At 54.8% G+C, this 16,222-nt stretch overlaps 1 protein-coding gene across 1 annotated transcript; it reads right to left on the minus strand.

The window, feature by feature from the left end:
- Positions 1-307: 307 nt before the first annotated feature.
- On the minus strand, positions 308-3,281 carry LOC123392491 (serine/arginine repetitive matrix protein 3-like). The gene is made up of 3 exons (XM_045081784.1): positions 3,092-3,281; positions 1,673-1,954; positions 308-1,271 (listed from the first exon to the last, which is right to left on the minus strand). Exons 1-3 carry the CDS (start codon positions 3,279-3,281, stop codon positions 883-885), a joined length of 861 nt encoding a protein of 286 aa, XP_044937719.1. The 3' UTR covers positions 308-882.
- Between the last annotated feature and the right edge of the window lie 12,941 nt (positions 3,282-16,222).

Below are 16,222 nucleotides of genomic sequence, written 5' to 3' on the forward strand. Positions count from 1 at the left end.
TAAAGCTCCTCCCTCCGAAGGAATTCCTTCAAAGAAGAGCTGACCTTGGGTGGTGTAAGGATTGCAAAGTGGAGAACTAAAAGCACCCTATGTCTCGAGTGGAGCGCTGGTTATACGGGTGTGTAATCCATCTGTGGACGGTTTTGTGATGTGTGCGCTGACACCACCGGGCGCTCTAGGATTGCCGATAAAATCTCCTTAATGTTCGTACAGTGCAGCCCCGAAATAGGAGAACCAAAGATGAACGAACGAACGATTCAAGAGACCTTCAGAATACACAGTCGCAGCAGCCAAGGTTTGAGGTAGGAATACATTTATTGGAACCCGTGTAAAGGAGGCTTTCCGCAAGGAAGGAAACACGTGGTTTCACTTGGGCCTCAGACACCCTGCGGAGCCCCTCACCCATCCCGTGGCTCGTGGCTCCCCTGTCACAGTAGAAGCCTTGTTAGGGGTTTAAGCTTCTCAAGCTTCGTCCTGAAGAAACCCGGTCTCCAGCAGCCCCCCTCCCCCCAAAAAGGACACGTGTGTTTTACTTTTCGGCTAAAACAGGGATACGCCGAGGGACCAGAAAGCACCAATCCCGTCCCTCCAGCGATCGGAGGCCACCAGAGGCACAGAAGGGTTTCGCTCTGACGGCTCACCCTCGCGGGGTGTCTTCGGGACACCTGGCCGGTGTCCTGAGCTGGCGCCGGTGGCCGCGGAGCTGCGGTCCCACAGAAACCCGTTCCGCGCACCCGCGGGTCTGGGCCAGGCTGGTGGCGAGCTGGGGGTGCCGGTGCGCACCGGGCGGCCAGGGACGTCTGTCCCGGCGAGGGGCGCCCTCATCCGACCGGCTCGCGGCAGGGAGGCTCGCCGGCGGGGAGGCGAGCGCGCGGTGCGCCCCTAAGGCTCGGGCTGCGCGGCCAGCAGGGTGTAGAGCCGGGCGGCCGCCCAGTGCAGGGTCGCACCCGCGTGCGCCAGCTGCCAGGCGAGCCAGGCGCGCTGCGAGGCCGAGGGTGGCGTGCGGCGGGAGGGCCCAGGCAGGAAGGCTCCCCCCGGAGCCCGCAGCTCGTCCAGCGCCACCTCCAGCGCGCCCACCCGGCGCCAGAGTCTGCTGGTCACCGCCGCCAGGGGATCGCGCGCCTCCGGCTCCAGGTGGCGGCGGCGGCGCTTCGGGGAGGCGGGACGGGCCTCGCGGCTGTCCGGGCGCCGTCTGCGGCGGGGGGTCCTCACTGGCGATCTGGGCCGGGTCCTCCTGCCCTTGAGGCGCCAAGGAGAGTGGGCAGCAGCACCTGCGCGGGAGAGAGAGGGAAAGGGCTTTTGGTGAGTGCCCAAGGACCGGGGTGGGGGTGTGGGGGGGAATCGCTTACCCTTCCGGGGCTGGACTGCCCCACTCCCGTGACCGCCCCACCCCCATGACCACCCCATCCACTACGACCCAGCACGCCCCACTCTGGTGGCCCCTTCCAGGATCAGAGGGGAGCCGGCGCCCAGTCTTGCAAGCCTTCTCTCAGCCCCATAGTGTTCTGGGAGCATCTCGCCAGTGGTGGCAGTGTCTGTCTCCACCCCCCCCCCACCCCACCCAGTGCCTGGATTGGCACGTTCCTCCATCCAACACACACACACACACACACACACACACACCCCACTAGCTCCATCTCCACCCCTGCAGAGGCCCAGCCCAGACACCTACCTGTTCTGCCAGGACGTCCTTCTCCAGCGCAGTCAGCCTGCTGCTCCTCTCTTCTCCTTTGGGCTGGCCATGGTCCTCCCCCGCCCTGCTCCTCCCACTGTCCATTTTCTCTGTGGGGCTTGTCAAGGGAGCCATCCGGGCTTCTCCATCGCTTGTGCCTGGAGCCCTGGGCCACCTGGCTCTGCCTGGTGATGGCTGTGGGTGGAGAGAGAGGAGAGGAGTGAGTGGTCTGGATTCTAGGCTCCAGGAGACTAGAGGAGGCTCCAAGTCTGACCCTGGTCCCTAGTGGCTCCACCCCAAGGCAGGATTCCTTCAGTTCTCCAGGGCCCAGCCTTTTCCACCACTGTGTGTGTGTGTGTGTGTGTGCCTGAGCTGCCTGGCACGCGTGCTCCAGCAGCCCTACCCTCCAGGCCAGACCCCAAGGATGGCTCAGCTGGCAGAGCCCATGACCACAAGCAATCTGACCTTCGCCTTTGGTTTCCCTCACCACTTTCAGCAGTGGAAGGGTTAAATCTTCCCAGGTGCGAAAATCAGTAAAGGGAAAACTCCTTTAAACTGGGGTCAGGAAGGGCTCCTTGCCGAGTGTGGTGCCTGCTTAAGATTCTCTCTCCCGGGGCACCTGGGTGCCTCAGTGGGTTAAGCCTCTGCCTTTGGCTCAGGTCATAATCCCAGGGTCCTGAGATCAAGCCCCACCCCATATCGGGCTCTCGGCTCAGAGCGGGGAGCCTGCTTCCCCCTCTCTCTCTGCCTGCCTCTCTGCCTACTTATGATCTCTGTCTGTCAAATAAAAAATAAAAAATCTTTAAAAAAAAAGGGGGGGATTCTCTCCCCCCCCTCGCCGCTCCCCACCCCCATTCACCTGTGCATGGCCTCTCTCTCAAAATAAAATAAAATAAATAAAAGTAAACATTTTAAAAAGTCATACTAAAATAAAATAAAATGGGGTCTGGAGGCCAGAAGGGGTTGTTCTCACCCCATAGAACTGGAGCTCGATCAGTTGGATCATCAAATAAAAACCCCAGAAGGAAATGATGTACATGGCCTCTCCTACCAGAAACGGATTAGGCCAGCAACTGAGCCCACGAGAAACACTCATCACCTTGAACCCGGCTTTTCTCCCCTGAACTTTCCTTCTAAACAGGCCCACCCAACTTCCTCTTCCTTCTCCATCAAGTAACATTCCTCGGCTCCGTTTGTTGGACTGGCCTGTGGGTTTGCCAGAGCTAACCGGTCCCGAATTGCAACGCCCAGCTAGTCCCTCCAAGAAACCCATTTTTCCTGGTAAAATGACTGACTTTTATTGTTAAGGTTAACGGGGGCCTGCGGCTCTGCCCACCCCAGCCCAGTCTCTTGTGTCTCCCAAACCCTCACAACCATCATGCCAAACCCGTCTGTGCAAAAGAGACGCTGGACCCCTACCTCCTGTGCCCCACGAGCCCTGTCTGGTCTCCACGATGCCGTCCTTCCTCTGGCTTTCACGGGAGCCTGGATCTTCTCCTTTCTCTGCAAAGCACAGGGGTGCCTTGGGGCTCATCCCTTTGTAATTTCTGTGGGAGTGACCTCGGCTCCCTGGGGGCTCCTGGCCAGGCCTCCTGCTCCTCGTAGCCATAGCCACTTCCATTTCAGCCAAGTCTCCTGCCCGAGCCACGCGTCTGAGCCACACGTCTGGATGCCTGAGGACGGGAAAGGCCACTGACCAGGCAGGCAGAGGGCAGGCCTTCTTATACGGTCCCAGGGTCACTCAGCCCCTCCTCCTACCGGGTCAGTGAGGGACCACACCAAAGCCAGGGAAAGCCAGGGGAGTCCACCAGCCCTCTGCGGGCTCTCGTCCTGAAGCTCTTTGGGGGCTGGTTTCTAATTCAGGCATCTGGGCGAGCCATGCTGAATTAGTGTGGTGTTGGTGTAAAGGACCAGACGATCTTGACCTTTGCTGGACCTGTTGAAGTTGTGATTCATACCTTTACCAACACCGTGCTAATTCAGGCATGTGGGCGAGCCATGGTGATAGACACATAAACACGTGGAACTGTGAAAACAAATACGAGAGAAGCAACCAGAAGCAAACAACAAAAGACTTCACCTTCCTTGAAGTCAGCATGGCACTCAGAGCCGACAGGGTTTGCGGACTGCGGCAGGAAGAGCTCTCAGAAACCAGCCCCGAAGAGCTTCAGGACGAGAGCCCGCGAGGGCTGGTGGACTCCCCTGGCTTTCCCTGGCCTTGGTGTGGTCCCTCACTGACCCGGTTGGAGGAGGGGCTGGGCGACCCTGGGACCGTATAAGAAGGCCTGCCCTCTGCCTGCCTGGTCAGTGGCCTTTCCCGTCCTCAGGCATCCAGACGTGTGGCTCAGACGCGTGGCTCGGGCAGGAGACTTGGCTGAAATGGAAGTGGCTATGGCTACGAGGAGCAGGAGGCCTGGCCAGGAGCCCCCAGGGAGCCGAGGTCACTCCCACAGAAATTACAAAGGGATGAGCCCCAAGGCATCCCTGTGCTTTGCAGAGAAAGGAGAAGATCCAGGCTCCCGTGAAAGCCAGAGGAAGGACGGCATCGTGGAGACCAGACAGGGCTCGTGGGGCACAGGAGGTAGGGGTCCAGCGTCTCTTTTGCACAGACGGGTTTGGCATGATGGTTGTGAGGGTTTGGGAGACACAAGAGACTGGGCTGGGGTGGGCAGAGCCGCAGGCCCCCGTTAACCTTAACAATAAAAGTCAGTCATTTTACCAGGAAAAATGGGTTTCTTGGAGGGACTAGCTGGGCGTTGCAATTCGGGACCGGTTAGCTCTGGCAAACCCACAGGCCAGTCCAACAAACGGAGCCGAGGAATGTTACTTGATGGAGAAGGAAGAGGAAGTTGGGTGGGCCTGTTTAGAAGGAAAGTTCAGGGGAGAAAAGCCGGGTTCAAGGTGATGAGTGTTTCTCGTGGGCTCAGTTGCTGGCCTAATCCGTTTCTGGTAGGAGAGGCCATGTACATCATTTCCTTCTGGGGTTTTTATTTGATGATCCAACTGATCGAGCTCCAGTTCTATGGGGTGAGAACAACCCCTTCTGGCCTCCAGACCCCATTTTATTTTATTTTAGTATGACTTTTTAAAATGTTTACTTTTATTTTATTTTATTTTATTTTGAGAGAGAGGCCATGCACAGGTGAATGGGGGTGGGGAGCGGCGAGGGGGGGGAGAGAATCCCCCCCTTTTTTTTTAAAGATTTTTTATTTTTTATTTGACAGACAGAGATCATAAGTAGGCAGAGAGGCAGGCAGAGAGAGAGGGGGAAGCAGGCTCCCCGCTCTGAGCCGAGAGCCCGATATGGGGTGGGGCTTGATCTCAGGACCCTGGGATTATGACCTGAGCCAAAGGCAGAGGCTTAACCCACTGAGGCACCCAGGTGCCCCGGGAGAGAGAATCTTAAGCAGGCACCACACTCGGCAAGGAGCCCTTCCTGACCCCAGTTTAAAGGAGTTTTCCCTTTACTGATTTTCGCACCTGGGAAGATTTAACCCTTCCACTGCTGAAAGTGGTGAGGGAAACCAAAGGCGAAGGTCAGATTGCTTGTGGTCATGGGCTCTGCCAGCTGAGCCATCCTTGGGGTCTGGCCTGGAGGGTAGGGCTGCTGGAGCACGCGTGCCAGGCAGCTCAGGCACACACACACACACACACACAGTGGTGGAAAAGGCTGGGCCCTGGAGAACTGAAGGAATCCTGCCTTGGGGTGGAGCCACTAGGGACCAGGGTCAGACTTGGAGCCTCCTCTAGTCTCCTGGAGCCTAGAATCCAGACCACTCACTCCTCTCCTCTCTCTCCACCCACAGCCATCACCAGGCAGAGCCAGGTGGCCCAGGGCTCCAGGCACAAGCGATGGAGAAGCCCGGATGGCTCCCTTGACAAGCCCCACAGAGAAAATGGACAGTGGGAGGAGCAGGGCGGGGGGGAGGACCATGGCCAGCCCAAAGGAGAAGAGAGGAGCAGCAGGCTGACTGCGCTGGAGAAGGACGTCCTGGCAGAACAGGTAGGTGTCTGGGCTGGGCCTCTGCAGGGGTGGAGATGGAGCTAGTGGGGTGTGTGTGTGTGTGTGTGTGTGTGTGTGTGTTGGATGGAGGAACGTGCCAATCCAGGCACTGGGTGGGGTGGGGGGGGGTGGAGACAGACACTGCCACCACTGGCGAGATGCTCCCAGAACACTATGGGGCTGAGAGAAGGCTTGCAAGACTGGGCGCCGGCTCCCCTCTGATCCTGGAAGGGGCCACCAGAGTGGGGCGTGCTGGGTCGTAGTGGATGGGGTGGTCATGGGGGTGGGGCGGTCACGGGAGTGGGGCAGTCCAGCCCCGGAAGGGTAAGCGATTCCCCCCCACACCCCCACCCCGGTCCTTGGGCACTCACCAAAAGCCCTTTCCCTCTCTCTCCCGCGCAGGTGCTGCTGCCCACTCTCCTTGGCGCCTCAAGGGCAGGAGGACCCGGCCCAGATCGCCAGTGAGACCCCCCCCCCCCGCCGCAGACGGCGCCCGGACAGCCGCGAGGCCCGTCCCGCCTCCCCGAAGCGCCGCCGCCGCCACCTGGAGCCGGAGGCGCGCGATCCCCTGGCGGCGGTGGTGACCAGCAGACTCTGGCGCCGGGTGGGCGCGCTGGAGGTGGCGCTGGACGAGCTGCGGGCTCCGGGGGGAGCCTTCCTGCCTGGGCCCTCCCGCCGCACGCCACCCTCGGCCTCGCAGCGCGCCTGGCTCGCCTGGCAGCTGGTGCACGCGGGTGCGACCCTGCACTGGGCGGCCGCCCGGCTCTACACCCTGCTGGCCGCGCAGCCCGAGCCTTAGGGGCGCACCGCGCGCTCGCCTCCCCGCCGGCGAGCCTCCCTGCCGCGAGCCGGTCGGATGAGGGCGCCCCTCGCCGGGACAGACGTCCCTGGCCGCCCGGTGCGCACCGGCACCCCCAGCTCGCCACCAGCCTGGCCCAGACCCGCGGGTGCGCGGAACGGGTTTCTGTGGGACCGCAGCTCCGCGGCCACCGGCGCCAGCTCAGGACACCGGCCAGGTGTCCCGAAGACACCCCGCGAGGGTGAGCCGTCAGAGCGAAACCCTTCTGTGCCTCTGGTGGCCTCCGATCGCTGGAGGGACGGGATTGGTGCTTTCTGGTCCCTCGGCGTATCCCTGTTTTAGCCGAAAAGTAAAACACACGTGTCCTTTTTGGGGGGAGGGGGGCTGCTGGAGACCGGGTTTCTTCAGGACGAAGCTTGAGAAGCTTAAACCCCTAACAAGGCTTCTACTGTGACAGGGGAGCCACGAGCCACGGGATGGGTGAGGGGCTCCGCAGGGTGTCTGAGGCCCAAGTGAAACCACGTGTTTCCTTCCTTGCGGAAAGCCTCCTTTACACGGGTTCCAATAAATGTATTCCTACCTCAAACCTTGGCTGCTGCGACTGTGTATTCTGAAGGTCTCTTGAATCGTTCGTTCGTTCATCTTTGGTTCTCCTATTTCGGGGCTGCACTGTACGAACATTAAGGAGATTTTATCGGCAATCCTAGAGCGCCCGGTGGTGTCAGCGCACACATCACAAAACCGTCCACAGATGGATCACACACCCGTATAACCAGCGCTCCACTCGAGACATAGGGTACTTCTAGCTCTCCACTTTGCAATCCTTACACCACCCAAGGTCAGCTCTTCTTTGAAGGAATTCCTTCGGAGGGAGGAGTTTTACAAGCCCCATGCTCCACTTACCTGCGTAGTCATAAGGTTTCCTACCTGCGTGGCACACCACTCCCTGGCTCTTCCCCCATCTCTCACTCAGAGTTAAAGAGAGGGATGTACCTGGGTGATGTGGGATGGGCACAGGGCTAGAACCCTGCGATGAGAACTTTGAGAGTCGAGGTCCTTGCCACAGAAAATGCGGAGGCATTGCCTGCAAGGGAAACCTGTTTCGTGGAGAGGAAGAAGGGTGAGGACCCTAGAAAGGATGGAGGAGCAGAGGCCTGTGAATTCCCAGGAGTCTCTCCGTGGAGATCAGGAAGCTTCCATGTTCTCTGGCTGAGGGTGAGGGCTGGGAGGTGCTCTGGCCTTGGTTCATGCAATTCCTTGGACCTGAAACACTGTCTAAGTCCACCCTTGTTCATCTTTGTGCTGTTGGGGAAAGTTTCGGAATTGCTCAGAGTAGATCACGATCTCTCCTGGCACTCTGTGTATTTCCTAGAAGCGCGTTGCATTGTTATAATTGTCCATTTCCCGTGTGTGCTTATTTGAAGAATAGTGGTGTCCTCCCCTGGATCCACAGGTGCCTGAAGGTAGGGGGTGTGTGTCACTTTTTCTCGTTACTGCATCCACTATGCCTGCCATAGTTCCTGGGATACAGCAGGAGTTTGAAGCAGTGAATGAATGAGAAAGCATTGATACATAGGATCACACAGTTTTCTTTCCTTTCTTAGTACAGCTCTACACAAGATCAGCTTGTAGAACATTTCCTGGAGACTATAGTAAGAAATTCCTCATAGTCCGGATTCAAAACACAGGCTACTAGAAGAGACAGACCTAAAATGTATATTCGGTAAGTTGAGCTGATAGCAAAGGAAAGAATAGAATGTATCAAAGGTGGAGACAACTTCCAGGGACTTCTTTGATATTACAAGTTTTTTATTCACTGAGACAATGTCTTAGTATGTATAAACTGTCACAATATGCAAGCCACACATTGATCCTTATAGTTTTTACAAAACTGATTCCAGTGTAGGATTTTCTCTTACTCAACTTGACAGCTGAAGGCGGATGTCTGGTCGTGTCTGCGCTCTGCAATCTGGGCACACACACCCCTTCACCGCTCTATGAAAGCAAAGATGGCGGGGGAATAGCACAAAGTCTGGTTTACCTATGGCTTTGGGTGGAGTTTTCTACTCCCACAAAGAAAGGCTTCTGAAAATTAGGTAGTATTTTTCTTTTGTTCCTATAGAAATGTATTCAGAGTAAAATGAAAAATTTAAGTCCTGACACCTCTGAGCAGGAGCAATGAGAAGCCTCAGAATTGGGGCGCGGGTGGGGGGGGTTTGGAAGGCTCCTATCGGCCACTCAACCCCGGTCACGTGAGCAGCCGGCATGAGCCCTCAGGAAGAGCTGGAGGGGACATTTCCCTGCCCTGAGCCTCCAGTCCTGGGACACCCTGAACACTCCCAAACCAGCACAGACAATACACAGTACTCGACTGTTAGAGGAAAGAAATATTGCTAGAAATCCTCGCTAGTGATAAACAGGGACGCTTCTTCAGAGGACTGCCAACATGCGGGAAACAGGGTTTGTTACATGTATGCAAACATTGTTTCTAGAGGTTCCACCTCTGGGTGGATGAGGGTGGGGGAATGGTTTCAGGCTGGTGATGAAAACATTCCCAAACCCAGCAGGCAAAGTGAGGGTGGCCTAGGCTCTGATGTCCTTGACCCATTGTCCCCAGGGACAGCTGTGATGGCTGGTGCTCTGGGGCTCTGCACCCAGCCTGTTACATCTTGGTTTGATCAGGTCCTTTTTGTCCTTCGCCCTTTTTGGAGAAAGAAGAAGCTGAAAGAAACACCTGTCTTGTTTTTATTTTGACAAATGCCACATGATTTCACTCATATGTGGAATTTTTTTTTAAGATTTTATTTATTTATTTATTTATTTGTGAGAGGGGGGGGGGGAGAAGGTCAGAGGGGGAAGCAGACTCCCCATGGAGCTGGAAGCTCCATGTGGGACTCGATCCCAGGACTCCGGGATCATGACCTGAGCTGAAGGCAGTTGCTTAACCAACTGAGCCATCCAGGTGCCCTGGAATATATTTTTTAAAAAAATGAATAAACAAACAAACAAAAAGCAGACTCAGACCTATAAATACAGGGAACAAACTGATGGTTTTCAGAGGGGCCGATGGGCAAAATGGATGCAGGGGAGTGGGAAGGTCAGGTCAGGTCAGTTCCGGAATGAGTAAGTTACAGGAATAGAAGGTAAACATAATCAAGCCCATTACTTAAGTGTTGAAGGAAGAAAAGGGAAGTTTGTATGATGTTCAAACAAATAATTTTGTGTTTGTCTGTTACAGCAGCTAACTTCACTTTAACTAACAGAAGCCTATAACAAAAGAGCACACTGGAGGAAAGTTCTCCACAAAAAAAGCAATTTCAAATACTCCCTGAACATTTGCAAAAGCAAATGGTAAATGCAAAAATCATCAAGTTGTTTAAGAAATAGAAAACATGTTTTTCTCTCCAAACTTTCTTGTGGAAACTGAAGGTGTACAAGCAGGATTTGGGCTTCTGGTATTTTAGAGCTGATGCAGAAATACAAGAGCAGATGGACTTCTCGTGCTCAGCAAATAATAATAATAAAGAGTGTTCCAAGTTCTACTTTCCTCGTTAATTCCTAATTTTTCTTCTGGATTTGTTAAAGGAGAGGAACGCACACTTCACTGTCCCCTCTAACAAGCTCCAAAAACACACCGTCTGTATTACTTCAGCTTCAATTAGCTACTGAGTTCTTGGAAGTTCCTCTGGGCTATTCCAAAAAGGTACAAACCTGAAGATTTTCTACCTCCTTCGTCTTCCTCTTTTTTAGATTTTATTTGAGGGATAGAGAGGAGGAGCGGGGAGTGGGGGTGGTGCAGACGGAGAGGAGAAGCAGACACCCCACTAACCAGGGAGCTGAATGCGGGGCTCCATCCCAGGACCCTGAGATCAGGACCTGAGCTGAAAGCAGATGCTTAAGGGACTGAGCCACCCAGGCGCCCCTACTTTCACCTTCTGCTCCCGTTGTTCCTGATGGGGATCAAAACTGGAGGGAAAACTCTCCAGAAGGGTTTTATGTAAGTAGCACTGTAGTTTGCCCAGCAGGTTGAAAATCGTTCCAATGACAGAAACAGGTGCCTCTGTCTCCGGATTTTGGGATCCTCTCTTTCTCATGAAACTTGAAGTCGGTCCTAACATTGCGGCACGGCTTAGAAGAGATCCTTTCCAGATATCTCAAAGGCATGAAGGTTTTCTTGCTTTCCAAGCCATGGCTCCAAGGCATGTCCCAGGAAGGAGAACAGCAAATCTGGAGCAGAGCACCCCATGGGCCATCGGCAGAGACTCAGAGCTCGAGAGTTTCTGGGATTCGGCGAGACGGCCGCGAGGGGGCGCGCGGCCACCGCTCAGCCGCGAGCGCAGAGCGTCTTTCGCTGCTCACCAACGGCCAGCAGAGGGCGTCCGACTCGCGCCAGGACCAACCGGCACCTCCGTGGGGTCATGGGTCCGGGCGATGCGGCGACACTTCCCCGGCGGGAAGCCAGGCTTGGTTTGCCGCAGGTCCGGTTGCGCGTGGGGCCGCCGCTCAGGTTGCGAGACCCGCCGGGGCTGAGCAAACAATGAGTTAAGGGCTGTCTTTCCCTGGTTCCCCTTTCTGCCATGGGGGAGCCCCGTTGGACTGACGTCTCCCCAGACTCTTCTCTGAAATGCTGAGCCCAAGGCCGTAAGTTTCGTGGACTTCCCCCGTCGTTGTATTCCTGAGTTTCTCAGGTAACGCTTTAGCGAGACATTTTACTTATTTCACACATGTACCCATTTACTGAGAGGTGTTTGGGGGCTCGAAAGAATCACCTGGTGTTTTAATGCCTCCTATTCCGGATTATTTCTGGGGAGAGATCCCGACCCAAATTCAGAGAAAGGGAAGCTTATCTCCGATCCAGGTATAATATACAAATATTGGGACCTTTCATTTGAAAGAGTTGGGGACACCTTCAGTGCCAGGAAAAGCCACGTGGTGTAATCACTTTTGGGAGGGGGTCAATACGAATTTTACAAGCCTTGTGTCCACCTGCCATCCTTGTCTCTTATCACATAGCTGGTTACTAGTTGGACCATATCCAAGTTTCTCTTTCATTTCAAGAAAGTCGGTAAGCCTTTCTTCTATTGCTGTGAAAGTATCCGTAGTGTCAACATACCCTACCATCTCACCCACATCTTCATCGAGGACAACGTTTGCTGTGTGATTAAAAATAAGGAACGTATTTTGCTTCTATTTTCTCTATTTCAGATGGAACATGATTTCTTAGACGTGTTCTACATCTATGTTAAATGTTATTACACAAATGAGGTGGGGGCAGAAAGCTACAGCACTGGACAAACACATGGGACGGTCCCTGCCTCTAGAAACAGGCCCAGACTTGAGATGTCATCAGAAAATTACAGAATGCTCCCCTCCCCACAAGGTGACACCATGGCCCGAGTCAGCCTGTGTAGGAGGGAACAACTGAAAGAGCCACAGGACACAAAGGGAGGAGGAGTATCTATGGAGGCCCAAAGTCATGTAAGCAGAGAGCCACAACAAGGACACTGGAGGCACTGGAAGTTTCTGGAAGCTAGAGGGATGCAAATATTAAAAACAGCTCGATTCCTAGCCAAATTAATATTAAGCCCTCACAGAGAAGGCCTACTTAACCTCAGTTCACAACACCCAATTCAGCATGCCTGGCTTTCAACTAAAAATGATCAGACATGCCAAAGAAAAAAGCCTGAATGTCAGTCAGAACAGTGAGCCCGGTGGCATTTGAATTTGCCCTATTTGATCCTCCCCCCCGGTTCCACAGTGGCGTGTAAGTCAGGGGGCTCACAACCAAAGTCGCTGCAGAAGCCAGCGGTAACAGCCGCAGGAGAGGACAAATGCTTTTACCCTCCCCCCACACCCCGCCCAAAGGCCCGTCTCCGGAGGATCGTCACTATTTGACCTCTTGTTCCCCTCTGTGTCTTTATTCACCTAACTCAGAGCTTCACCCTCCTGTCCTCAGGGAGGAGCGAGAAGCTAACCAAAATTGTAGAAGGAAAATCTAAGGAATGAGGTGTCCATAGGAGGAAGGCTGAAAAGCATTTACGCATCATGAGGCAGAGTAGGGATCCTCTACGAGCCCCCTGAGCCCCTCTCCTTATTAGGCAAGAAGCAGGACACAGCTATGGCTAATGCACCCGAGTCTGAGTCCGAGGGAACGTACAAACATCACAGTGGGGCCGCTCAGCCCCACCGAGAGCACCTCTGCACACCGATGACATCCTGCCCGTTGTCACCAGGTGGGGTTAGAAGGCAGGCAGACACCGAATGCCCCTTCCTCAGAGAAGGCAATACCCAAACTGGACACGTAGGCACAGGTTTTTCTTGGGCTTAAAGACAAATCCCACATGCAAACCCTTCAGAGATGGCGTCACAGTGTCCTTCTCCAGGAGATAGACCGTGGAGGAGTGTGTGCTCGTGTGCGTGTATGTGTGGGATGGCGATCCTTGGGCATGCCCATCCTCTCGAGGGACTGATCATTCTATCCCCCTCCTCCTTCCTCTCTTACCACTCATGCTACCCCAAATTTTTCCTCACCGTCCTCATTTTTCCCAAGGTGCTCTGTGAGGCTGTAAGTGGGACATTTTCCCCATGGATGGCTGGCAGATCCTTCTGACCTGTGATAATGCCATCAAGCTAGCCCATCTGGAGAGCGTCCGTGGAAAGATGCTTCCCTTCCTCAAGGTGTTGAGCTCAGTGGGGAGTCCCCATTGTCAAGTTCAAAGTTAAACCAAAGGCATAACTAATACCCATAACGTCTTTGTGAACCCCACACAGATGGGCACAGGAGGATCACGGAGGACTCTCCCACCCTGGAGGACATCCGTTTGCACCAGGGACAGGATTCTGCACGATGTCATCGAGACCGAGACCGTGTAAGGAAGACAAAGACACTCACTGGAGAGGGCTAGCCCAGCCCAAAACACCCCCATGGGTGTGGTCTTCATGCTCAAACAGAGGACCACGTACACGTAGATGGAGCCCTGTACGCAGAAACATCCTTGTCATTCACCAGCAGGTGACTTTGCCACCCCAGAGCGTTTCCTCACTTTGACTCACTTCCCCAAGGCACTCTGTGTGGCTGCAAAGGGAACATGCCCAGGGGTGAGCCCTGACTGGTGCTTCTGACCAGCCGTCATGCCCTCAGGCCAGCCAAGGTGAAGAGTCTGCTTAGGCCATGGCCCCCTTTCCTCAGGGTATGCACTCAGCGGGAGACCTCATTGCTCATTGTCAAGGTCAGAGTGAAACCACAGATCTGACAGATACCTACACAGCTTGATTCTAGGACCTGAGTGGGTCAGCCTGGAACCCACCAGGCCTCCCCCACCACACCCACCCCACTCAGTTGGCACACAGCACCTCCTTCCTGTGGCAGTGACATTGTTCCTTCTGCGGGGTCAGAAGGGGGAGCTCGCGGAACCAGAAAGAGAGGAAGCTTAGCCTGCGTTCCCAGCTATGGAGTAAGTCCCCACTGCAGTGCTGGGAAGTAACCTGCACTCCTTGTGAGTGTGCTGAAATTCCTTGTAAAGCCGTGAATGTCACACGCTCCTCATTCTCAGTTTTGCTAAGAAGACCCTTTCCTGCTCTCCCCAGGCTTTCCCTCTTGTCAGGGAGAGGAAGAGGAGTATATGGTCTTGCCTTACTGTCCCAACCCCACCCCAGGCCTGGGGAGTTCATGCCAGCTGGCCCAGGTCACTCCCCACAGAGTCACACCCCGAAGCCCTCACACTGGGTACCAAAGCCCTCTCTAGGGCTGGGAGAGGACAGGGCATCAGAGCATTCGGGAACCTTAAAGGGGTCACTGAGTAAGAGATGCCTGGCAGTTGGCCAGGCGGGGAGGAGCTCCCACAGCCACCTCCCTGTCTGCTCCTCACCTCATAAGGGACCAGAAACCCCAGAGCTGGGGTTTCTGGTCCCTTATGTCCCCACTGCAGGTGGCAAGCCTCCAGCAGGATGGCCAGGGCTGGCGGGGGCAGCTGCCTGCTGCTCCCCATCCGGGATTCTGTTGTCTCCTGCCACGAAGAAAGCAGGCCCAGTCACCCCCAACTCCCCAGACGGTGTGAAATGGAGACATACTTGCTCCTTACCCCTCCTGAAAGCTGAAGGCGGATGTCGGGTTGTGTCTGCCCTTGGTAACCTGGCTACGCACACCCCTTCCCAGCTGTACCAAATGATGGGAGGTGTGGGAGCAGGGCAAAGTCTGGTTTATCTTTGTCTTTGGATGGAGTTTTACGGCCTCACAGAGAGAAGTTTCTGAAGGCTATACAGTATTTGCATTTGTTGTTAGGGGAAAAAATGAAATTTTAAACAGTGCCTCAGAGCAGGTGCAGTGCATCCTACAGGTGCACAGATGTGCACCCCCACTGTTCCTTTCTCCCTGCACCCCTGTCACCTTTGGGAAGCCAAAACAGTCCGTCAGGAAGAGCCAAAGTTCCTGTCTTTCGTGCTCTGAGCCCACAGTCTGGGTTACCCTAAACTACGTCCCGAACAGAGCGAGCACAGAAGACCGCACCGGCTGTTAGAGAAGAAATATATACATTAAGCACCTTTTGCTCATGGGAAAGAGACCGTCCTCTTTGAAGGATGCCTGTGTTGGGGCTGTTAGATTTTGACAGCGTGCATGCAAACTCTGCTTCTGGAGATTTCCCTATGCATGGGAAACCGAGGATGAATTTCCGCCTAACCATCACCCAGAGCCAAGCCTGGCCCTCCTGGGAAAAGGGCCTGAGGAACCTGATTTCCTTGGTCCAGACTTGAGCACCGTGGCTCAGGGCAGAAGCCCCCGAGGGTTGTGGAATAGACTAGATGCGACAGATTGACTGAGCATTGAATCTGAGTTTTGTGGTGACCTCTCTCATTTTCTCTGCTCGATGAGGACGCCCTGGCTCTCAGAGGCTGCTTGATGGCTTCATGGTGGGGCACGTGTCTCTTTCTCTTCTGGTCTGGGTAGGAGAGAGCCTAGCAGAGAACAGAGGTTCCAGGCTAAAAGCTCTTCCTGAACCCAGAATTCCTCCTTGTTCTGCCTTTTTCCTTGCACATTGGAAATTCGGCTTTCTTCCCCAGGGTCATTCCCCAGGCCGAGGAGGCCCCAGCGGTCCCCAGAGTCCGCTTCACCTGTGTCTGGGCCTGTACTTTGCGCAGGAGCTGGGACTGCTGTGGGTTTTTGCTGTAAGCCTTCTTGTCCCTTGCCTTTTTTTTTTTTTTTTTTTTTTTTTTACTGGGATTAAAGCCACGCAGAACAGCTCGTTCTCTTTTTACTCATGTTCATTTGGAAGGAACCTGTGTGCTCTATGGCAGGACTGGGAGTATCTCACTCCCAACGACCTCAGTGGCCTGGGCAGGGTGGCTCTTTCTTCTGATCCAGGTGTCCCACAGTCCTTTCTGCCTTCCGACATGCTCTCCATCACTGGGACCATGTAGCTTCCTCTCCCTCAGCTCTTGGGACTACGTTCTTTTTCTGGCTCCTTCTTGCAGCCTGAAGCTTGGCGTGCTCCCACTGATGCTGGCCGCTTTCTCCAGCTCCCCACTTGGCTCCCAACTTCCAGAAGACTGCAGGTCCCGATGGGCCTTGCTCTGGGGATAAGACTCAGAGATACCAAGAGCTGGGCCATCTGAGCCCCAGGGCCAGAGCTGGCACTCTGTACCAATGGGAGGTTAATGTAATCAAGTAGCTGCTCTTTAAAAGCTTGGTTTTCCTAGCCTGAGCAAGCTGCATCCTTACTGGTGTGGGGCATCACTTGCTTGCTGAATGCCC

The sequence above is a fragment of the Mustela putorius genome, unplaced genomic scaffold, assembly GCF_011764305.1.
Source record: "Mustela putorius furo isolate JIRA1106 unplaced genomic scaffold, ASM1176430v1.1 tig00000580_pilon_pilon_pilon, whole genome shotgun sequence".
NCBI classification, from domain to species: domain Eukaryota; kingdom Metazoa; phylum Chordata; class Mammalia; order Carnivora; family Mustelidae; genus Mustela; species Mustela putorius.